This window comes from Neodiprion lecontei, chromosome 6, assembly GCF_021901455.1.
Source record: "Neodiprion lecontei isolate iyNeoLeco1 chromosome 6, iyNeoLeco1.1, whole genome shotgun sequence".
NCBI lineage: Eukaryota > Metazoa > Arthropoda > Insecta > Hymenoptera > Diprionidae > Neodiprion > Neodiprion lecontei.
In genome coordinates, this window is record NC_060265.1 from 5,729,595 (window position 1) to 5,754,718 (window position 25,124).

At 45.3% G+C, this 25,124-nt stretch overlaps 1 protein-coding gene across 3 annotated transcripts in view; it reads left to right on the forward strand.

Moving 5' to 3' along the window:
• The first annotated feature begins 2,852 nt into the window (after positions 1–2,852).
• The window catches only part of LOC107221130 (paired box protein Pax-6), a 66,136-nt gene continuing 43,864 nt past the window's right edge, over positions 2,853–25,124 (forward strand). The window contains exons 1-3 of one of the 3 annotated variants that reach the window (XM_015660026.2): positions 2,853–3,322; positions 3,791–4,273; positions 9,335–9,459. In XM_015660026.2, the coding sequence (XP_015515512.1) occupies positions 9,447–9,459 (13 nt within the window). In that variant the 5' untranslated portion in view covers positions 2,853–3,322; positions 3,791–4,273; positions 9,335–9,446. Of the gene's footprint in view, positions 3,323–3,650; positions 4,274–8,975; positions 9,259–9,334; positions 9,460–25,124 lie in introns of those variants that run through there. The other 2 variants (XR_006905074.1, XM_046744095.1) reach the window with 2 other exon arrangements.

The window sequence follows — 25,124 nt, forward strand, 5'->3', positions numbered from 1 at the left end:
TATTTCGAGATGAGAAAAAATTGAATGAAAAAATTAATCTCTAATTTTCTCCAACTCTTGTACGTTACAATTCAAGTAAAACCTGAAAACAGAAATCAGCCGTCGAATATTACGAGAGGCGACACGATAGTTGTCGTCGACTTGTCAAGGAGTTGTCATTCCTGACCGAGCTGAATCCACAAAAGCATGTGCGTCAAACCTTTATAGGTGTACCTTTATAGGTGTAACGTTGGTATTTGACCGGAGTTTAACACGGTCTTGTGTGAACACGTTGTGTGCTCAAGTGGCCACCTTCAAGGTATCCGTGCACGAAATGTTTTATCATACTAAACGTTCGACGCGCGTTAAAGGTATGTAAGGAGAGTTATTTGTTATGTACAAGCGAAGCGTACTGCAAAATATTACAACGGTTTACATTTACAGTCAACGACTCCGTGAAAATGAAAAAAATAACAACCCTGGAGGTTATATTATTTGCACCTATCAGGCATGAATAATTATTAATAAGATAAGAAAAATTTGGATACACTGATATTGACTAGGCATCAAATCCACGTATCAGACGTAAGTTATATACAAATGTCAGCGAGGATTATTAGGTAGAAAAGTTGGTAGCTAACATTTACGCGAGATCAGGGGTGGGTGAGGTGTTCGTGTATTACAAGTTAGTGAAACGTGGAATAAGAAGACGCAGCGACGATGGGTATTCTTCAGGTACATCGAACCCTGGGCGTTTATCTATCTTCAAAGATTATATATATATATATAGTGATACAAGACGAGGGGAGGAGAACAACTTGACCTTGGCTGATTCACGCGTAGCTGAGCTAACGCAAAATCGAATCGCGTTACTTCCACCCCCTGGATTTCCTAAAGCCGGGTTTACACGGTTTATACTTCAGCCGCTGCAGTACATTACGTACCGAGTATAGGATACATGTAAAATAGTTTGCGACGCGTACGAAGAGATCATTGGCCAAATCCCACCCGGCGCTACGTCGCGTGTTAAATATAGCCCTTTTAAGCGCGATTATACATCGCGGGGTGGATAACGATTAGACACGTGAACAAGTGTGACCGTGCAGGAGTAATTTACCAAAATTTCCAAGCGAAACCTATACCTACGTGTGAATACCACGCTCGACGGGTTACAGCGATGTGTACAATGTAAATCCAAGTGAACAAGCTTGACTTAACGTCGATTGTGTAAACCAAAGTTACACACAGAGCCAACTTGAGCCGATGAAAAAAACACACGGACGAGAGAAAAAGAGAACAAGAGTAAGAATTAAGTGGGAAGAGGAGAAGAAAAATGATAAATAAAAAACTTTACCGACGAACGCGCAAGGTGTTGGGCAAACATCTGGGTGTCAATTGCGCGATATAATCATAGACATACGCTCGCATCTATGACATGTATACCGTCATTTCCGCAGACGTTGTTGATTTTTAAAATCGATCAAATATGCCCGTTTCGTTGTATTCCTGGTAAGTATATCTTGCCCCTGTACAATACCATCACCGTCGGAACAACTCGACGGTGTCGAACCGGCTCGACGCGGTACCTCCGAAGCGAAGCGTAAGGGATGAGTGCAGGGATACACGGGGATACGTAGAAAGGGAGGATAGAAGAGAGGAGCCGAGGCAAAAACGGAGAAAGGGCGACGAGCTCGAAGCGAGGGGTTGCAGGCGAGCAGCGCCGAGCTCGAGCCACCCTCCGAAGCTCCGCGTCGAACGAGCCGCGAGCGAGTGACTCACCCCCAGCGCACTCTAGCGTTCATAACGCGAACTGCCAGCCACCCCTCGTCGACTCGACTCCCGGCACCCCCTCCCCCGAAACACATTTTGCACTCGCGGGAGGCGCGGCGACCTCCTGGGGGGGAAAATGCCAATTATATTTTAATATATCTTCTAGTCCGGCGTAAGAAACCCGTGCACAGCTTCTGCTCGTCCCCGTTTCTGCGGGAAACTTCGAAAACTCCTCGTATAATATAACTGCGGACGATTCGCATCCCCCTGAACTCGTTGGGTATATTTTTTATTATGTCAAAAATTTGAATTGCGTCTAGTTTTCGATAACAATACGGATGTAACGTTACGACGCGTGTTGTCATTATACTTACACGTTGAAATGATCTGGTAACGTTAGGTACTGTTTTACGCAAAGCAAATGATGATCCGTGAGTTTCAACGATCGATGTAAATGTATATCGATTCTTTACACATCGCGTTTCAGTAACCGTACGATAATAATCTACACAATCATACACATGTTCAGATACGTTAAACATCGGGCAATTCGACGATGCTTGCGAGGAATAATTTCTTACGCGTTGTAATACATAAACGAGCGCATGCGCCTTGCACCCCTGATCGAGCTGCACCATATATACGTTTACGTACGCACACAGGCACGCGTGCGCGCAGTCATATTCGTACGTATATATACGCATACATGAACGTACACACATATACGCGTAAGTACGGACAAAGTTGGGGAGCGTCGGTGCCCCCTCCGCAGCCGGTGGGTATTCCGCATCGCTGAGCATTTCCACCATTCAGAATCGATGATGTCACGTGAGAGGGGTTAGGCATCCCTGCAAGGGATCCTCGCGATCGGTGGCAGGGGTTGAAGCCGGCGCTGCGATTGGTCGAGGGAGCGTCGCCCCATCCCTTCGTTCCGAAAGAGGGTGGCCCGCAGCCCCTTTCCGCGCCCCGCAGGACGTCGAGTCAGTCTGAGCGCGCGGCTGTACGTTTCGAAGGACAAGGAGCCGAGCGCTTGCTGCGCTCTGCGCTCGCAGATAGAGCGGCGGAGGCCTCGGAGGTGCGAGCGACGCCGACTCCCCCCAACGCCCTCTCCCCTCCTCCCCACCCTTCGCCGCCCCGACGACCGCCGACGTCCCACCTCCTCGACGAAAGCGAGCCCCAGCCCCAGCCCCCCGGCACCGGCGTAAAACTCGAAAGCTTTCGCGAGCTCTCAAACCCCAAAGAACATCGCGCGCGCCCAAAGACCGAGCACCTACCTATAACGTGGAAAGAGCGGCGAGCCGGACTAGAACATTGCGAACCGCGTCACATCCACTCACGCCGCGAGCGCACGCGGTACGTTGCGTTTAAATCGCTCCGTCTCGGCCGCCAGTTTTTTAATCCCCGCTAAAAAGTATAAAAACAAAAGTCACCGTTTCAGTTTTATTATAAATTAATTAACCGATTCGTTACGTTGCGTTCGTTGTGCGGTATTTACTGTTTCTGTATGTAATTCCCTGTGTGCATGTATTACACGTATGCAGGCTGCGGTTGAAAAGTATTATACGTCGATACCGTATGTGTATTATTTGTATATCGTGCAGCGCATGGTTCACAAAATGTGCACGTGTAGGTTATGTTATGTATGTACGCATTTGACGATTTGATTATACCGAACGTGCCTCGATGATTTCCGAAACTACCGTATGAATCGCACACTTTATTATATATTATACACGTATGCGTAAATTTGCTCACAAAGTATACGTAAAAAAATCAACCTAGACGAGTGTCGGTATTTGTTATAAAATATATATATATATATATATATATATATACATATATTTATATATATGTAACATATTATACATACAAGCGCGGTGTAAATTTTTTTTTTTTTTTTTTATAATTCAAATTCTATAACGAACATGAGAAATTGTTGTAACTCGCCGACTACAGCTGATGTGATTTAGTCATACCTTACGTACAGTGATCGTAATGAAAAAATTTTTGCTCTATCGTCAAATGTTTTTCTTCGCGTCAGTGAAAAGTAAATAGATAAATAAGAAGAAGAATAAGAAGAAGAAAAAACAGACTTATTCTTTAGATTATTCAAGTTCGTTTTTGTACCAACACAGTGAACCTGCGCGACATGTAAACGCATACATGTACGCAAGTTTCCCTGCAGTGACAATAATCATTTATCTCTCAAAAGTGAATCTCGTCTTTCGCGTTAAACTGGTAAACGAACCATGGACTTATGCACCGAATTGTACACATAATATCTATCATATTCACGGGATGAAAAATTGTTCATCAAAATAAGTGTAAAAGGAAAAGAAATCAAGAAGAAAAAAAAAAAAAAAAAATTACAACTAAATTACGAGCAAAAGAAATTAAATTTCACGCAGCACGAAGTCGTCGTACAAGCCCTTCGTAACTAATATTACACACGTACATAACCGCAGTGGTGTTCGAAAGCAGTGGAACAAGGAGTTAATCGCCGTCCGACGGGAGAAGTAAATTGGTACGTACCTATTACGGGTTAATTAAAAATTACGCCTCAAAGTATGTGCCCAGACTAAAATTGGTCAGTCCGTCGCTTAACTCATTCTCAATGCACCCCCGAAATACGAGAAAATATATCCACGTGACGGAGTTTAGAATCGATTATACATACGCATTACTAATTCTGCACCTGTCACAAATAGACACCTATTATATTACATCCGTTAATTTTTCCACAATCAATTTTTAATCCAACACGGCTCCGTTAAATATGTTTTTGCAGTATGGGTAAAAAAAGAAAAATCACCCCTAAAGTAGTGAAAACGAATTACGCAACTTGGCGTGAACTCGCGACGCGAAGCGGAGTGAATCAGCTAACGTGGCAAGGAGAGTCAGACGGTATGTGATCAGACGGCGAGGCCCATCGAGTGTGCGAGTGAAGAAGCGCGCGAGGGTCCAAGCACGCGTCTGTTTATCTCTGCAAGTCTGTAGCCGAAACGAGCTTTTTCATTTTTACTCGCGAATACAGAGATAAATCGGCTCGCTGAGTACGTGAGAGGATCGGTAGGGGGGTTCGGAATCAGGGAGAAGAGGCCAATCGAGCCGTAAACAGATTTGACGCGCGTACAATCAGCCGACGCATGGGACGTGATTCCGAGTTTCGGGGTGAAGGGTGGTGCCGCAGAGATATCTATTGTGGGCGAGAAACGATTTGCAACACAAAAGGAGGCGACCTTCTCCGCCTCCGTTGAGAGAGAGAGAGAGAGTGAGAGAGAAGGGAAAGAGAGAAAAGAGGCAAAGGAAAGGGAAAGAGATATCGGAGACACGCGGAGAGAAAGGAAAGAGAGCTGGGAGCGTATCGAATCAACGAGCGACGCTAACGGGGAAGAATCGGAAAAAATATCAACGAGGGTTCATCGCCGTAAGTTAATAACGCGTAAAAGTCCGCACGTTAATATACAATCCGCCGATTATTCCGAATCCCCGCAATCAGCTCATTGTGCCGTCGGGTACATTATACATATTTCGTTTTCAGCAAAGTCTAGTCAATAACGTCAACAATACGCGGCACTAACGACTCCGGGACAGCCGAATACGTCCGTACGAACATTGTTGAGGGTATAAAAGCTGCGTGTATTCGCTTATTTATAAATGCGTGATCGCGTGAGTTATTTCGGCAGACACCTGCAGCGTCGTCGAGGCAAAAGGTGCCGCGTGAAATCGGCCTGAATGATCGTCAAGAGAGTCTGAATGTGCATTCCCGCCGCTGACGAACAATGGCGACAAGGTCCTTGAGCTAAGTGTACAATATGCGAGGCGCGAGCCGAAAATTATATTCTAGATTTTGTTCACGGTTCTTGATCCGTTCTGAGGACCTGTTTTTTATTTCTTTATTTTATTTTTTTTTCATTTTTATTCTTTTCGACGTGCAAAAATTATTATTTTCCTGCTTATTCTTATTCTGTGTTTCGGAATGAACAAACGAACAAACGAACAAACAAACAAACAAACAAACAAGCGAGCGAGCGAGCGAGCGAACGAACAGAAGTGAGCATCGAACGTCGACGAGACCGTGATATACAAAGCTTTTCTATAATTGCGCTTAACGGCTTAACGCCTCCGGAGGCAGCCGAGCTTTTTGTACTTCGAATTATCCTTAAGACCGGATTGCAGTGTGCGAAGGGAATAATGGGGGAGGGGGAGGCGGACGGACGCGGACTTTTTGCGAAGAGCCCGAGATCTCGAGAGCTTTTATTTAATCAGGACCGTGACGACGAGATTTAAATCTACCGAATGACTCACCGTTACTTGGCGTGGAATATACGTATAAGCATACATACACGCGTCCTGAAAAGTAACGAACGAGCTGCGAAGAATTACCCCTACAGCGTTTATTCCCGCCTGCATTATATAGAAACGAATATCGAGATAGAGGAAATTAAATTGTGTACGTATATGTATATACATACACATATATATGCCTAAACGTGTCGTATCGTCATACATGTTAAACGCGTTAACGTACAAATAACACGGTATAAGGTATTACACGTATAATGAGTTTTATTCCAAGCCCTGCGTCACAACGTAATTCACACTGCTTATAAAAATAAAAAAAACCGACGACACGCGGTACAAGTTGTCAGATACGCGAACGGTATTATGCAAGTTTTTCCGCCAACGCTCCACCCTACGGTAAAAAGGCAGAACGACGCCAGCTTTTTACATTCTTCGTATAAGCCCGCGTACGTACAAGCTGATACAATATTAATTGACAGTAAACTACGCAAGAACTCTCGTCGGGTTTGGTTCATACTCTCAAGGATAGAGGATACAATTAGCATGTATAATCATTAGCATTGGTAGGGGAGGTTGTCATTGAAGCACGCAACGCGCTTACAGCCTCAGGTGTCATTCAGTTATATTCTTATCTTTTTTTTTTTTTTGTTAATTAGGTTTTTTTTTCTCATACAATTTTGCGCTTCTATGACGTTAATTATGATCTTTGTTACTTGTTGTCAGTCGCGTTTATCCTTATATATCTATTTATTCCCCCCCCCCCGCAATGTTTTAAAATCCGCTTATATGCAGACACGTTTCGCAACAAGATAAATTTGCGCGCTTAATACCCCGACTGTGTAAACTGTAATTATACTTGCAGGCATGAGGAGAAATCTAATTATTTTACAAGCTTCAAATGTTCACATTCATAAGTATTCGTTCAAGCGTTGAATCAATATATCGTAAATTCGATGCAAAATACACGCGTAATTATGCACTTGTTATTCCTACGTAAATTGTTAATTTTCTTTTAAATACGGAGGTAATAATAATAACAATAACAATAATAATATATTATTTACATAGAATTAAATAAAATAACGTTAGATTTGACATAAAAATCTCCAATTAAAATATACCCATGCTCCGAACTGTTACTGAAAAAATATCTACCCATGTCATGCAAAAAATATGCGTGTATTGCAGTTGAAAATAAGATTCACCTTCTAGATTCGTCCATGTCTTGTGCAGCAGCTTATTAATTCCAGCAATCACCCACGTATCGTACGGAAATCCGTGGCTCTCGAGTACTCGGTGTATACACAAGCTGATGATGCCCGTAAACGGACCGGAAATAGTGCGGGAAACGAGTCTTGCAGGGCATCCGATAATCCGTCCGTCGTGCCCGGCCCGATCGAGTGCAGTCGTCCAGATTCGTCGTCGAAAGGGTTGTAAGACGAAGAGTAGCTGCAGGTATCGAGCCGTACGCTTCAGGGCTTCTTCGTCGCAGCAACCGATCCGCGGACAGCGGCATTACACGTGTCACAATTTTCCTCCCTGAATAATCAATCATCGCATACATAATTACGCTCAATCTCGCTAAATTATTATACACCCAAAAACTGCAGGATCGTTAGATTTGTACAGAGAATTTGAACGTTTAATACGAAAAAAATTAACGGAGCCTACAGCCGTCGCTGAGAGACCAATTTCCATCGGGTTCAATTCCATGTTTCGAGTACCTGCAAACGTTGGTATAAGGGTAGGTATGTATGACTGGTAGAAAGGTGTACCTTGCAACCCGCAACATGTACGTACGTATAATACGTATATCGAGAAAGTCGAGTGTTGCAATTATCGCTCTCCGCGTTGCAGCGGTGCACTCCCAGTGCAGAAGATGCAGTGGTGAGCTATAGCTATGCACCGCATGAATGTGAGTGTGTGTGTGTGTGTTTGTGCACAGAGGTGCAGAGTAAAGCTCGGGAAATCTATAAACGTCCCGATGGTGCTGCTACAGCCTGCTTCACGCACGGCACGACGACTCGACGTCCTCGTGCACGTATGCAGCCTCTCAAAGTGCCGTTGGCAAAGTGCGATAATTAGTGCCCCGATGACGGTGGCAGGTATACAGTCCTCCCATCCTCCCTCGCCCGTGATCCTGCATCACCGACGAACTCGGAGTAAACTAAATGCGGAAGCCCGGTATCCGTGTAACACCTGCAAGCACGTCTCGAAAAAGTAGTAATATCGAAGGAAAGTAGAATGTCGATAAGAGGGTGAGAGTGATTCACCTCGTTCTCTCCAAGCTTACTGACGATTGCATTTTTTGCTATTCGGTATTGAAAAGCGAAATCGATCTCGATCAACTGTGAGAAGTTGAAACGATATTTCGATTACTGTTGTCTAAGCTCGCTACTTTTCGTAAAATCATTTGACGATTCTTTACTCTGATCCCGACGAGTTCACCGAAGCATTAAAATAGCGAGTAAACGTATCTGGTATAAGCGTAGTCGTCGATAGAGTGTTAAGGTCCACCAGCTGGGCCAACTGTGACAATTGTGACGCGTTTAGGTATCAAGGATATATGTATCTGTATATATATATACACGCGCGTACAGTTTCGGATCGTCGATCGTGTGTCGGTGAGTAATGGAAACGCGAAGGCGTTGCGGGATGAACGCACACATGATACACCTCGTTACCCAATTGTACAATTGTACAATTGCACAATCAGGCGGAGTTGGGTAAACAGGACCGAACACACACACAGACACACACACATATACGCACGCGAATGCTTTACTAATTAAAATAGCGGTCGGATGTTGCACCTCGCGAACGCGTGTATAATAACGACAACGATATACCTGCATCTCGACAGCTGGAACAAGCTCACCGCGTACCGAGTTCGAACGTTTGTATCGAGCTAACAAGTAGAACAGCCAGAGTACGACGACTGGTCGACTGATTTGTTTGTACATACGTACTCGTAAATTGAAGCAAAACGTCTTCATGCTTCCTACACACATGCGTTTCGAAAGTTCAAATTTCTTGTAATCCTGAACGAGCAGAAATCACAGTGCAAAACGATGAGCAAAATTATTCCCGTCGAAAAAGAAATTTTCAATCCGTTCAGGTGAATTTTAATCGAATCGAGAGTACGATAAGACAGAAGGATACAAAAAGGGCAGAGTAAATTGTACTCGGAACGTTCAAGCCGAGGTAATTCAATACCGTCGTCTGCGTCTCCCTTGTTTCTTGCCACTTGACTCAAGATCGGTTTAATTTCTGTTGACAGAGACCCGGAGGCTTCGAAAGGCCCGAAGATTCTGCCTTCCCAGCAGCTGGGGGCTGCGGTCGCTCCATGGCCGGGCGCCACCGGCCTCCTAGCCTCGGTGACAGCTGACGACATGGCTCACAAAGGTAAGAAGAATTGCGTTTCGACGGACCTCAAACGTATTCTGAATTTTTCTTTCCCTCTCATGAAAAATAACGCGTCAAATCGAGAGTGACGCAGAGGAAAAACGAAACGTCAGAGATAGCAAGAGCGATTTTTGCCAGTCGGCTGATGATAATTTATCGGCAATAACCGTACAAACACCGTCAAGATTAGCGTTTCGGTTTTACGACGAAAGTAAGTCGCGGACAGATGTTTTAGTCGCGGCGCATGTACCTCGTATTATATACCGTTGACAGTTTGTCCTGCACCCTGTCCATACGGGTTTTATCATAATCGGCGTGAGTTGTATATGTGGATGAAGGGGGAACGGTCGAACCATCGTCGTAATCGAACGTCAGATTGGAAAATGATATACGACATCGTACGATATACCGTACCATCTATATATAAGGTATCTGCAGAGGGACGAAGAAGCCGACCTGCAAAGGAACGCCGTCGGATCGAATAAGAAGATTGCGCGGAGGACCGAGGGAGAGAAAAAGTATAACTCGAGCGGTTATTTGTTTTCCTAGGGATTGCCGTCGGCCGGTTCGACCGCCCCTTCCCACCAAAGGGAATATAAATCTACGCCAGCAGCCTTTCGGCCCATCGAGTGGAAGTCCAGTCGCCGTTTAGGTCCGCTGCAATGCGTTACACAATTAACGGAAAGAACGTTAACTCGAAGGGTTCCGTCGTTCCTCGAATCCGCGTTACAAAAGTCGAATATCCTCAGCGGGCAAAACGCGATTCAAAGTATCGAAGCGGCACGCTGCGGAGCGAACGGGGCGTTTAACCCCATTAGCCCTGAATGGAGAGGAGAGGAGAGTCGTCTCTTCCTCTTAGCGGCGACTTCCAGGGTGACTCGAGACTCGGGGGTGTTTCGGGGACGCCCCGTGTACCATCGGAGGGTGACTCTCCGCGTCTGGCAGCTCTCCTCTAAAACGTCCCCCCATCCACCCCTCCGCCGTTTCATCCTTCCTTCCTTCCTTCCTTCCTTCCTCTCGGCTCCTCCGCACCGCCACGTTAAGAAGACGACCGGCAGCCCGCCCGCACCCCCGGTCAACTTGGTATTGATTTCCGCGTTTCTCTCACACGGTGACGGAGAGAGTCTTCGAGGAACTCGTCGTCGAGACGGGACCACGGGTACCGGGTTCAGACATCCTGGAGGACCTTGCTAAGAAAGCCTCCGAGACCCCCGAGTTCACCGCTCATGGTTCGCCAGTCCTGAAATCATCCGCAAAGGTTATTGTTGACGTTTACTGAACCCTAAAAATTTACCTGACAATACTCGACTCTCGACCATTTGATCAATCACTCGGACAAGCGACCCTCTCTGTCTCGACGTTCTTCGTGCTGAGGTCCTTGGTCACCGCCTTTTCTAGATACCACGGAATTCCATGAATTCGAACATGGTCGTAAAGTAGACTCACTGCGATCCGGTCGTACACGTCAAGCTCGAGATCTATATGAATGTCCTGCGTGTGTTTAAATTGAGGAAAAAGTTTCGAGTCGTAGAAAAGCATCGAGCAGCCCAGGAACAATAATATCACAAAAAATACGATACCTACAGTGGTTGTCGAACAATTACCAAAGCTGGAGAACTTTTCGATGTTCGAAGCATCCTCGGTGCGTGCACTCGAGTACCCGAAAGCCGTGACGGGCTCAACCTGTTGGCGTTTGGAACTCTCCTCCACGGTGGAGAATGAAGAAGAGAAGAGAAGAGAAGAGAAGAGAAGAAGCGGGCGAGCCAATCAGAGGGCAACGAATGCCTAATGGCTCGGTCTCGGTGTTTGCGCTCGAGTTAACGCCGCCACGAATCCTTCGAGTTGGCGCTCAGCCGGCCCGCCAAGAGCCAACCGGGGAGCTCGAGCCCAACCACCGGATCGAGTTTCACACCTCGCCGAGTCCCGGGACAAAGCCGATGACAAGGAGGCACCCACACCGCGGGTATCCTATCTGCAGCCCTCGTCGCATCTTTACTCATCTTGACGGCGGTCAACCACAGCTTGCACAGAGAACCAGAGACACCCGGGTTCGGGGATATGCCGTCAACGAAGGCTTTGCTAACGGCTCCGAGGAGTTTTCCAGATCTGCTGAAATCGAGAAACAGATACCTATAAATAAAAGCAGGTTGGAAGCGATACATACGCTCAGGCATCGTCATTGTTACCGGATCTCGTAATACCGAGGAAGAAGTCGCGCATATCGGTCGATTAAGGACGATGGTGACAAAGTGCCGGTACCGCAAAACTATGGATGGATGAATAATTTATTCCAAAGCGTTAAATGACGCTCGTCAGAAGAGTGACGTCGGCTGTCAGCTAAGCCATCAGAGACGCGAAGAAGAGCGACGCGGAGGATGAGAATGTGGTGGAATAAGGAAGGGTAAGGAAGGAGCCCCCGAGCATTGATCGCTTTTCTGAATTCCAAGTGGATATGCGAGGCGCTTGTACAAGTACGAGTATAATACACAGAGAGGGTCGAAATTCTCTGTCTCGTATATTCGCGAAAAGTGTGCCGGCAAAGCGTCGAGTCGCGTACCGCGCCTGTTTTCTCACAGTAGAGGGAAAAACCGACCGACGATATCTATCCTGCAGGCATCGTGCATGTCTTACTTGTAGGTGTACGCGTAGGTAAAAGTATTTGTATAACCAACAGGCACACATTCGCAGGCCTATCACGCTCCGCTGCAAAAACATATCTTCTTCCGCCCCTCCGTTCCATGCAAAAGAGCAGAAGAACGAGAAAAGGTAAAAGCTCGAGAGCAAGAGGCGAGCCAACCTCTTTTGATCTCTACAGCCTACCTCGCGAGATTCTCCAACCCATCCATCTCTCCTCCGGACGCGCTACATTCAATTAATTTATGCCGGTTCTCTGGAAGGTGAAAATATATTATTCGCATCGTTGTACGCCCTCCAGTTTCTTTTCCTTTGTCTGTCGCGGTAAAAAAAATATCCGACTCCTAATTTTTTAGGAAAAATAAATTAGAGCTAGTGTACAATAACGTGACAAAAGTTTTCACGTTTTTTACTTTTTCAACTTTCGGCTTCTCGATCACTCGATCAAAACAATTTCAAATTGACAAATCTCGGTATTCGCAAAAACTCTACGAATATGACGATGAGCGTGGTAGTTTAAAAAACACGAAATATTTGTGATCCGCACTTAGCGATCGCGTAAGCCGAAACGGTTTTGCCAACTTTTGTAAGCTTAAAATTCATAACAATGAATTATTCAGTTTGATAATTTCTGAACAACGTCTTCGTGTTTCAGAAGCAAAAGATTCGCCGAATCGAACAGAGACGAACATGTTAATCCGACAGTGTTACGCTTACCATCGATATTGCGTACATGTACATATAACGGGTGTTTTTATCGCGCCCAGTTTTATAGCCAACTTTATCCAAACAACCGAAATCTTTCGCGTGCCCGTATAATTGTTAATTAAATAGGCATCCACCGAGAGGACCGTCGTCGAAACGGTGTTGAAGCGCAGGTAAACGAAGCGTGTGTCTGTCCGTGATGGCGAATTTATCACGCGGCAGCTAGCAGCTACCCGCAGCAAGAAGAGCAGACTGAGTGCCGTGGCGAAGTCTTCAAAGGAGCGTGAGAGAGAGTGTCTGATCCACCTGCACGCGTGCCAAGAACCCTGAAGCACTGACAATGAGCTGTTTACCCCGGTAGCTCAAGCCGGAGGAGCTTTCTCTCAGAGCTCTGACTCCCTCTCGGTTCTCCAATTAAACTTTTACCCGGCACGCTCGAGGAGCCCGCAAGGCCGGAGGGCGGAGGACGTGAGGGAGCTTTTTCACCCCCGCCCGCCATCTTCTTTCGAGCTCGGTTAGCTCGGCGCTCTTCCCTGCTCTCTGACATGTTTAACGAAGCTCTCCTCGCCTTCGACCACCGCACGGCACGCGCCCACCCCCGGATCTCCTTTTCTCCCTTTTTCTTTCTTTCTTTCTCTTTTACTCGCGTTCTCCAGCCAAGTGTCCGAGGACGTGTCCTGCCTCGGTAAAAGACGGTCTCGGGACACGGAGATGCGGGGGACTCCGTAACTCGCATCCGCGTCAATTCGACTGTAAAATTTAGCTCTTCAAACAGAATCGGCACCCCGCTGGCGAGTTGGATCCCTCGGGACTACGCCTACGTATATAGAAGGCCGTCGATTTCCTTCCGAGGGACAACTCGGACCCTACAAGCAAGAATACCGAACCCTTCACCGTGTTGTAGAGAAATTTTTACTCCGCGAAAAGATGAGGTAACGCAAAAACTGATTTAGCTGACGCTTATTCGTTTGTTTTTTTTTTATTTTTTTTTCTCTCTGGTTTCCAAGTTGTATCAAACGTTGAAAAAATCAACAACATTCGGTCGTAATTACGTTACATACATCCAAAAAAAAATTGTTAAAAAAAAATTCCCTGAACGTTCCTTCAAGTTTTTGATTTCACAAATCTCCTCGTAATTTACAAACTTTCGTTATAATTTACACATCGTGTCGATCCGTTGGTTGATCCTTTACTTTACCCGTAAATATTACAAGAGCCAAAATTCACGTGTAATTTCTGCAGTCTGCGCAGTATCTGTACGATGTTGCAAAGACCATTTATCTGAGCGGTCGTTGTTCGGAAACAGCAGGAGGGGGGGGGAAGAGGGGAGGATGCTGCCCGCAATGTGGAACCTGGCTGTTTCCGGTCGGTATACAAGACGAAACAGGCGCGAAAAGAGAGATACGACCGGTGGAGGGTTTATTGCGAATGAGAGAAAGGAGCCGCAAGGGTGTGAAAGCGTATACCTATAACACGCGGCAACTGATTAGCACAAGAAGACAAGTGGACGTCGTAATAGCGTCGCGGAAATAATGCCGAGTGGCAATTTAATGCATTTTAACGGGCTCGAGCGTCACGCAGGCGAATCGGAAAGGACCTTTCGTCGGGCCTTTCGCCACCGCTGATTTAAGGCCCCCCCCCGGTTGCGACGTAAAAAGAGGAATTAGATTGCGGCCACGACGCAGCACGGCTATCCCGTCTCGTACGGGATTTTGTCGCCGTTGATTATAGGGCGAAATACAACCTTCGGGAGTTCGCGTCCTGCTCGAGTGATCGCGTAAAAATTTGACGAAACATTCCGCGTATACGCGAGAAGATCTATTATTACGATAATAATAATAGCAACAAGAAGGTGTCGGCGAACATTGAACAGTCAGTCATTTGTTTGATGTACGCAAGAAAGGCGGGGGTGCAGCCATCTTTCATTCGGGTATATATAGTACTTATATAAGGGCGGGCCGCGAGGGTGGAACGAGATGTGCAAAAAACCGTTACGAAGTCGTGGCAAGAAGTTTACTCGAGAGGCGTCTTTGCAGCGACGTGACGGCAAAAAGCTAGACGCCATCTTTCCCCTTTGTCTCCCGGAATACGAAATGATAATAACTTATTGTGGCGAACAGTTGTTACTTCATTACTCGAATACTCGCCCTGCAAGCTCAGACTTATTATTCGTCGGCATGAATGTAGCCAATATTATGTATTATTCTATTTATAAGGCTGAGTACGTAAAAAAAATTTTATACAGAGCTTGCACGGCGAAAGATGACGATAAGAATATATCATACGACTTCCGTATCGTTGCCATTAAATTATTTCTTGCAATCTAAAAACTTGTCCATCGATCGATGTTTAAGCAAGTAAAAACACGAGCACTCATTTTCGCGTATAGAATAACGATGAAAAACATGCTGCAGGTATTTTTGTGAAATGATCAGGCACGGTTTAAACAAATGCAATTTTTCCTTCACTAGTCTGTAAATTTACATGTTATTGTTTCTGCCGAGCAGCATAAATTCGCTGGAGTCAATTAAAAATTATTCTGCAAATTCGTCTTACTTTACGTACCTATTACAGTTGTTGGTAAGACAAAAAAAAAAAAGAAAGAAAGAAAAAATTCTATGATGTGAAATTTATCACGTTTCGAGTCATTTTCCCGCGCAAATATTTCTCTAGCACCGCAGTCGAGCCGCGCGCGTGCGAATGAAATAGGAAAAAAGGTATGGAAAAATGAGAAAAGGGAGGGAAAAAAACATGTCATCTGGGCTAAATAAATATTTTGACAAAGTAAGGGAGAGCCTTGGCCTGCTTTCACAGCCTCCGTTTTGCCCAACGTATCCGTACGTTGTATAATAATAATAAAGCGCACACATGTAGCCTGTGTACAACAGGGTACATATATTCTTACTTAGTTTAGATCCGGGCCCTACAGTGGTCCCAGAGTCTCTAGGTTTAGGGCTATAGCTATGCGCTGTGGGTACGCAGCAACTGTCGGCCTAATTCCCCCTAAATGTTTCCGGAGATTACATCAGTTGTTCATTGTACACTCTCCGCTTATACACATGTTCGAAGGGCGAGGAGAGGAGAGGAGAGGAGAGGAGAATACAAACGTGTCGTTTTCTCTCTCTATTTGCGCGCATGCTTCCTCGCAATCGCGATAGGTTCACTCAAACTCCGATGTCTACTGATATAAAGCACCTAGTGTACCTAATACGAGTTATTTTTACCTAGAAAAATGCGTGAGACACACCAGTTGGTTGCATAGAAATAGAACGCGTAAATGATTTTGTTCCATTATCCTAAATAGTAGCGTTTACTTATTTTTCAAATTGCCATTTTGTTTTGGAGAGAGAATACACAGCCAAATATTGAATTATTGTTTTCTTTTCCTGCGTACAAAGCTTAGATTTGACTGTGGGTTTATAGAAATTTGATGATTTGAAGCGAAATATTTGTGACTTACGTATTCAAAGTGCGATTGGGTCAAAGAAACCGTATCCAAATTAAAACGAGGCTCTATTTAACCGTGTTTAATTTTCTGGAAAAAATTAGTAGCCTCGAGAATCTTGAACGAGAGATTTTGCGAAATGATAACGTGACCTGACGTAAAAATATTCAGTTCGATATAAGTGAGTAATTGCGAGAAAGTGTTATTTTTGAAATATTGATTCAATTTAGAAAAATATGCATCTGCTTTTACAATTGCTCAAACCCAGAGCTGAAATCGAACGTGAAGTTACAAAGTCAAACACCGAAAAAAATCACACGAAAAAACTCCAGTATAGACACATATTATACATGTGAGATTGCGGGAAAGAAATTTACACAATTTAGTCTAGGATCTAACTAAAGCGAGCTCATCGTACGTGTATTGCGTTCTCTTATAACAATCTCTGACAAACAAAACCGTGCACCCTCTCCGATTTTTTTTTTTTTTTTTTTTCATAGTTCCCACTGCTTTATCTTCATCTTCATTTCTACAGGTTTGTTTTTCATTTTATTTTCTACCATAAGATTCTTTCCACCTCTTTCTCTCTCTCTCTCTGTCTTTACTCTCTCACCAGGACATTACCACCGTGCGGAGATGGAATATACCATACTCTCGCAGAGAGACGTTATACACAGACACACACACACACTCGGTCCAAGATTTACCCGGACTATATCTTGAAAAGCCCTCTCAAGAGGCACTTGAACGAACGACCGCCCCCGCACAATGGTTGTGCGCGAGCGCACACCTGCCGCCTCTTCTCGTAGGCTGCGGGATCCATGGGTCGCTATGGGAAGAGAGAAAGAGAAAAGGAGAAAAAGATTTAGAGAGAGATAGAGAGAGAGAGAAAGAGAGAGGTAGCGGATATTCGTAGCCGTCCCCATAAAGCTGACCCATATTCTCATCTTCGTAACAAGGCCAAATAAGCTGTGACACTTCTGATGGGATTACGGTCCTCCGTCCGGAAAAAGTGGGAAGAGGGCCAATTACCTTGTCGAAAGTCACAACTCCGCCTGCCTGCCAGACTGCCGCTGTGCAGCGAACGCTCTGAAGAACCGTTTATGTATACACCTACCTACCTACCTAACTACCTATACCTATAGACACACCCTTGCCGCAGGCCTTCGGCCTCACCTCAACTTGCCATCCAGGATTTTTCCCTCTTTTCCTAACTCGCCCCACTTTTCACTTCACTTTTCATGCGGTTTGTTATATTTTCCTGAGGAATTTGCCATTTGTATAAAGGAGATGAACGTTTGATCTGCAACGCGATCGATTGAGCGGAGCTACGATTGAACAGTTTCGAAAGACAATATTTTCCGACGATCTGACTTGACGCGTGCAATCAAGTCGTACCTATTGCCGAACGCTGTCTCATCGACGCGATAATTTTTATAAACCTACGAATTTACATGCAGGAAAATTGCGAGAATCAGTAGTGCGCGGATATAAGTTAGGAGAATCCCAAAATCGTACCGTATACGTAAAGTTTTAAAAAATTATTACTCTACTCAGTTCGTAAATGTCTTCTCTACGAATAGCCAAAGATGAATAAAACATTTTTCAGCTCATCTGCTGATCGCAAAAACGTATTACGCAAAATCAATTAAAAAAAACTCGGGCTTTATTTACAAAAAAAGCGAAAAAATTCAGTCTCATTGTCAACGTATTTGCACGAATTTTATTTAGAAAGCAAATAATCAGGATCAATAATGTAATTTTTCTGAAACGATAAAAGAACAGAATGTTCTTAACATAAATCTGCGGCTTTTAATTAAATTATCTGGTTTCTTCCGATATCAAGGATAGATTTTTACGTCGCAAATCTAGCCCATTCAACCGGAGTTATATTTTTCAAACGAACGCGTTATAACCAACTTTTCCATGCCGCATAATTCGTCGTAAAGGGCAGAGAGGCTTCTCAACCCGCGCTTAACAATATTCCCACATGTTGATCTCGTTCCGATATGATCCTAATTACGAGCTGGTTTTCCGGGTTCCCCGGTCTCCCGGGGATCGGTTCCCATGGGACAATCCGAGGCACGGCGACGTGGTCGGCGAACCACAATAGCCATACCTATGTTATGCGCGTGAAGCTGGTGCGGATATTCGTGGAGGCTGCATTGTGCTCGCACAGCGCACGTCGATCGCGAGTGATTGTGATCCTTATTAAGAGCGAACGGGGCAGCCTGGACCGCCTGCAGGGGTTGCAGGAGCGACGCGGAAGCCGAAATTCCCCTGCGAGGCGGACGATCGGCGGGGTGGGGTGGGAGGGGGGAGCTTCTCGGATTCCTGCGTTTTACAAAAATATCGGAAAACCCACCGTGCGCAGGGTGTCTCGACCCCGAGCCGGCTTAAGGATGAACCGGGCGCGTCGTCTGAACCAAAAGTTAGGAAAAGAGAAAAGTTATTGCACGCGGCGTATCTGTAGTCGGGATGTTGTTTCGTTCCCGGTTTTTCGAATATATTTTCTCACTTCTCGTAAGGTAAGTTTACCAGTTATTGACGCGTTTAGAACAAATTATGAACCATTTTAGTTTTCCAAAATTATAAATCGATATCGCAAATTGTGAAACTCTCGATGATTGAATGACTAAAACTAATTGCCGGACGGTTGGACGCTACAAATTTATTTTTTCATAATTTAAGAACTGAGCATCGTATAGATACAAACAAAAAAGGTCGATAACTGGTACACTTACATTAACTCTTGATTCAGGCTGTTCGGCCGATTCGTCTTTAATCTCCCGTACACGCAAGCTGCACCTTGCATTTCCGTTCAGCACAGTAGCAGCGTCGAGACTAGAAGGCCAGTTTTTATACGGCTCGCTTTGACGAGTAAAATAAGGGAGGGGGGCAAGAACCCCACGTCACACTCACAAAAGTAAAATAAACAATACAAAAAAAAAAATATCGCTACTCACCCTCGAGGATCGCATCTCGAAAGTCCGTTCGTGAAAATCACAGGCACAGACACTGCACTTTTAAGACTATATTTGAATTTACGTAACAGTTAAAACGCCGAGTGGTTATATGCGAATTAAACGCAGGATTTATTATCCTGCGAAGCGCGGATTGATTCTGAACGATGTTGACGACGCGACGTCGCAGCGCTGACTGATTACGTCTTAATTTTGACCTCGCACAATCGACGTTCGCATCATGTCAACACGGACGCTCGCTCTGTTTACATCCGACGGTTATCACGGACCGCTTAGAAGGAACTGGCCGAGCTTTTCGGAACCTCAATTCCTGTCGGTTTCGTTGATATTATCCGAATCTTGGTCGCATGCAACCTCCTTGGATGCGGCAATAACTGCGATGCGCTTCGTTCATCCCGTTACTGCAACTCGAGTGCATTCCGAGGAATTCCATGAGCGGTTTTACTTGTGCTGTAAAATATCTTAGTATACATTACATCAATATTCTGTGCGTCTGTTAGTTGTGGTACAATTTTTCAACAACTTGACCGATCGAGGTCATATTCGTACGATATATTTTTATTGTCGAGAAGATGTTTCACAGCTATGCGGAGATTAATTTTTTTCAACCGGGGGATTAGATCAGGTTCGGTTATAGATTATATCGTTAAATTTCGACGCAGGCGAATCCACGATGATCAGCTGTTATATTGTACAAATTCATGACGCAATTTTGGGACGAAGGATCTGCTCTGGTCGCATTTTTTACCGCCCGACGAAATCAACTTGGCAGACATGGCCCACTCAAAATCGCTCATCTCTCTAGTCCGTCAGGGAGTTTCCTTATCGAAAATCGCGCCGCACGCGGACTCGGAGAGTTTTCGGAGGCACCTCGTGGCCGGGATACCTGGTAGCGGATCCTTTCGTCGTAGAATCGGCTCTGACATGTCCGTTGGCGTGGAATAACGCGTTTACGAGAGGTCTTTGTCCGTACGGCGCTCCGAACTCGTTTCGGAGGCTCGAGGAGCGCCTCTTGCTCGGAAGATCATACCGGCCGACGGACAAACGAGACGAGGAGAATTTCCCGGGTGTTTCTTAAGCGGCGGCGTAACAAGCGGTAGCCGGTAGTAATTGGATAATCGTCCGTCTTCGAGGCCCCCGGTTAGCTGTAATAAGGGATGATTTTTAAGGTAAGGTATTACAGATGCCTGCACATTGCACCCGACCCCCGAAAAATACTTCCCGTCTACCGATCGCACGCTCAATTTACCCGGTTCCTGAAAATTAGCGCCGCTACATTCGACTTGGATGCGCTTTTCAAAGCTCGATATTACAAACGCGTGCAGTGTGGTAACGCGGATCGAAAAGTAGAAAAATCCTGTGCATGTCCTACAAGTTATAACCGCGGGCGATACGGGGCGGGAATTTCTCGCTATGCGGGGATGAGAATTTAACATTGGGGCAAGCGAACCGAGAGGAGACGGAAAATTGTGCAGGAAAAACGTCGACGGTCTGAAGTGCAGCGTCTCTGCAGCCGCGATTCAACCGCCCGTCGTAAGTTCGCTGCTACGTTATGCACCGCATCCCCAACCCTTCACCCCCTCCCGCCACCCTTCTTCACCCACTTCCCGTATTTGTTACCGCCGTATGCCCTCGCCGCTCGTTTCACAATGTTCTCAACCATTAGCCGAATTGCAAACCTGCAACTTCTCGTCGCACGTCGCCTCCGGCACGAGACAGTTTATCGAGTGATTGTCGCAGGGATGTATGTAGGTTCATACACATATATACATATATATATACATATATACACACACACGTATACATATACCTGCCTATAAAGGCCGCGTTCAGAAAAGTCAGGATAAAAAAATGTGAACCGGCGCGCGACTTTGTACGGGCGGTTTTGAGCCGTGTTTTTTTAAGAGGCATTCGACGATCGGATCTCGCTCTCTCTCTCTCTCTCGGTCTGTAGTATTTTCAGAAAATGCTGAAATCAAGGAAGCAGCTAACGGAGCGGAGATACCTACGGATTTTTCAGACGGGTAGGGGGGGGGTTAAATCGAATGAAAAGTCCTTCTCTTATACGCGGTACGTGGCAAAGTGGCTAGGATCGAGAGTTCGAAAAAAGCAGGGAGTGAAAAAAAATATGTATTGCGAGTATGGGGGGGAAAAAAAAAAAAAAAAAACGGTGAAAAGGTTGCCATTAATAACTTTAATAACCGTCGAATATTTTGAAGAACTTGAAATACATTGGGTGTTGCGAGAAGAAAAAAAGAAAAGAAATATTGGCGTGTAAGGTATTATATGTATTGAGAATCGGGCGCCGGGTCAAAGCGGCTTCTTTTCCCTGTGTTGTACCCGTGCACGGATGATGGGGTGTCTATAGAAGTAAAGGCGGAGGGGAGGGGGAATAACAAAACGCAACAAATATTTCGGCAAATAGTAGAAATAGAGGATATTTCTCTGCGCGTTCGTCGGCATTGTCAGCAGCCCGCTGTCAGAATATCTCCGGACTACGAGGTCGGCACTGCGGAGGATCGCAGGAGGAAAGTTAGGGAGGCCTCGGATTTTCGAAAACATGTCCGCAACAATGAGGGTATGATTATTATACAAATTTTTTTCTTCCCCATTCTTCCCCTCTCTTCCTATATATCCCATCTCGCCGCCCTTCCATAACGCCGGTTTATATACCTGCGGACGGTCAGCGAGACCGGACCCTCGTCACGTCGTCCACAGGAGCATCTCAATATAGGACGCGAGACATAGACTCGAGTCTCTCCAGGTCGAGTCCTCGTCTCTACTGACCCTTCGTTCACGAGGTGAAGTCTCCCCCGTTTCACGGATATATTTTTTCCCTCAAACGCCGCACCGACAGCTCCTCCTACTTCTGATCCAGGATTCCCGGATACGAATCCAACACCTGGTCACCCCGTAACGATCCCGCAGCTATTTAACGCTCCTTTTTCTCGCAATTTTCACTCTCCCGAGATACTTCGGCCTCTTGTTCCATCTTTCGAGCGAACGTTTCGAAATTGAGAGGATAAGTGTATCCGTATAATTTCGGAAGCTTATTATAATACCATGAGATTTATAGAGTTTCTCCTTGTCACGTAGACCTAACTCAAGTTCACCGCAAGTATTCTCGGTCCTGTCGTAAAAATCGATCCAACGTCAGCGCAGGCTAGATTCGTTCGATAAAAAAAAGCTCCTACTATTATACTCGATAAGAATACGAGATCGTGATCTGATTAATGCGGACGTGAAAAACACAAAGGTATGTGTATAATGTATATATATATATATATATATATATCGGGAGAATAAATAGTCTGAAGAGAGAGAGAGAGAGAGAAAGGAAATAAAGGGATCCGAACGGAGCAATTTTCCTTTTCATCGTTTGAAATTTGTCAAACAGCAGAAGCGGAGCGTTATGGTCTCGGGCATATCGAAGAGGGTCGACGCGTTACGGGAGGGCGCAAAGTTGTCAGGGGCGAGGCGGAGGGAAGGCGTTGAGGCGTCTCAGGTCGGGTACCAATTTTCAAACGCGGCACGTCGCGAACGCGTTATTGAAGGCCGCCGAGCGGGTATTGAGCGCTGAGTATCCGAATGATCGGTGTGTTCCTGGGAGAATAGGGTGTATGGGGTGGGACTCTCGGCAGGGTACGCGGTAAATGGCTCCTCCGGAATTCATTCATCGGCCGGAAACTCCACTTCTGAAGGGTATGCATAGGTATGTACGTGTGTACGCACCTACCGATCGAGACGAGACGCTAACCACCTACAACACAAGCACACGACGACTCCGATGCGGAGTGCTTACGATATCTATGTGGGTATACATATAGCGCAAGTTCTGCGGAGGTGAAAGCTCACAATCGGACAACCGCCCGGGATGTCGTTTCAATCGATGCAACTGTGTTTACCGTACTTAGAAACTCGCCGGGTTTCCTACTTTATATATTATATACTGGGACTTTTGCCCCGCTTTTTACTCCACCGCTTACACGTATGGGTGCGACAAAGGAACGCGGTGTGCATTCTGCGACCTGCGACGACACGGCTAATTTTGTCAGGCTGAAGAGCCTCTCTTGTGACGATGATGCCTCCTGATATTTCCGACTTCTTCGGGATCTCTCAATTCCCTTTCAGTACAACTCGAGCTATGCCTGCGTTTCTTGAATACCATTGTTGAACGCACAATGTATATATACATACATATACTCTCACAGCAAATGTAGATAATATTGCACTCGTTCATATGTGGTGTATTAGGTTTGCAATGGTTTTTTGACCATCCAGAAGAAAGAAGTCATTGACAGGTTTAAACCCAGTTATTGATCCTTTTATTTTCCAACATTATAAATTGATGGCATTGATTGCAAATTTATCGATGACTAAAACCAATTGCTAGAGGGTTAGAAACGACGAATTTATTTTTTTCGTAATTATAGAATTAAAGATCAAACAAATACAACCAAAAAATTCGATAATTCGGACAGGGTCAATAACTGGTACACTTACCTTAACGAATAAGCGAATAGGAAGACTATATTATATTTCAATACATATTCGATTACACGATAGACATTCGAATCGTGCATAACGAAAAATTATCCACTCCACTGCGTATCTCGAAATTTGTATAACATCATCGCACGATTCCTAATATATAAAAATTGAGCTCTTTAGCTGGTGGATGATACGTTATAACAGAAAGGAGAGGAGAGACGAGAAGATAACAAGAGCAAAATGGGGAGGAATGGTTTACGCGTATGCGTTATCCACGGGAGAAACGGTGACAAGTAAAAGTGAAGAACTCGGAACGCGACGGGACGCGATATGTCCGGGGGGTAGGGGTGGATAAAAATGTGTGCGCGAGGGTGAGAAAAAAAAAAAAAGAAGAGAAAGACGAAGTAAAAGAAAAAAAAGAAAAAGTGGAATACATAAAGAAAGAGAGACTGGGGAAAAAAATATACAAAAAGGGAAGAAAAAGATTCTTTCGTCAAGGGGTGAAAAGGGGATGATGGATGTGCTGCGTCAGTCGCTACGTCAGCGAACCTCTGTCGCGTGTCTGTAAAGCACCGTATGTATCCACCTCCGGCTTCTTCTTATTCTTCTTTCCGTCTTCACCCTCCCCCTCCCCCTCCCGCCCTTCTTCCGCATATCGCATATAATACATATCATCGCGCCTTTCAGCGGCGTCAAAACTCCCCGAACCATTTTCCAAAACGCTTCTGGATCGATCGAACGGTTTCCATATTTTTATCCCCCCAATTTTTTCTTCCAAAATAGGAGAAGTTTCCAAAAAAAAACAGAAAAACAGGCAAACATAATTACCGAGCTTCGCTACTGCTTGCCTGAGGATGCAAAAAGGTTTAATCAGTCTTTTCCTGTAAATTCGGCTAAACTAAGGCGTAAAAATTTTGAGATAAAAAAAAAAGCAAGGTTCCCCTCTCGCGTGATCCGCTCCTGCAGAAGGCGGAAGAGCCGAGGGACGGACGCAGCAGCATTTGCGAGGCTAATGAAGTCGTAATGGTCGTTCATGACGGGCGCATACATACACGCGTATTATACACACGGAGTACGGGTGTAAACCCGAGTGAAAAAGGGCTCTGGGTGGTGAATTAGGGCTGCGGAATAGCCAGTCAGTCTCCTGCACACATTTTCACAGCGTACGTATAAGGTACTTGTGTAAGGTAGGGTCGCGGGGCTGATATTAAATGCAAACGTTACAATATCAAAACAACTCTAACGCACGTAACGCGCGCGTCAGAATGCCCACTTGAAGACACCCCTCGGATGCAGCAGAGCACCGAGCGCTAAATAGCCTGGTATATACCGTATACATAGGTATATGTTTCTCTCGCTTCGATTCGTTCCTTCTCATTTCAACCTAGAGCCGAGCCTCCTAGGGC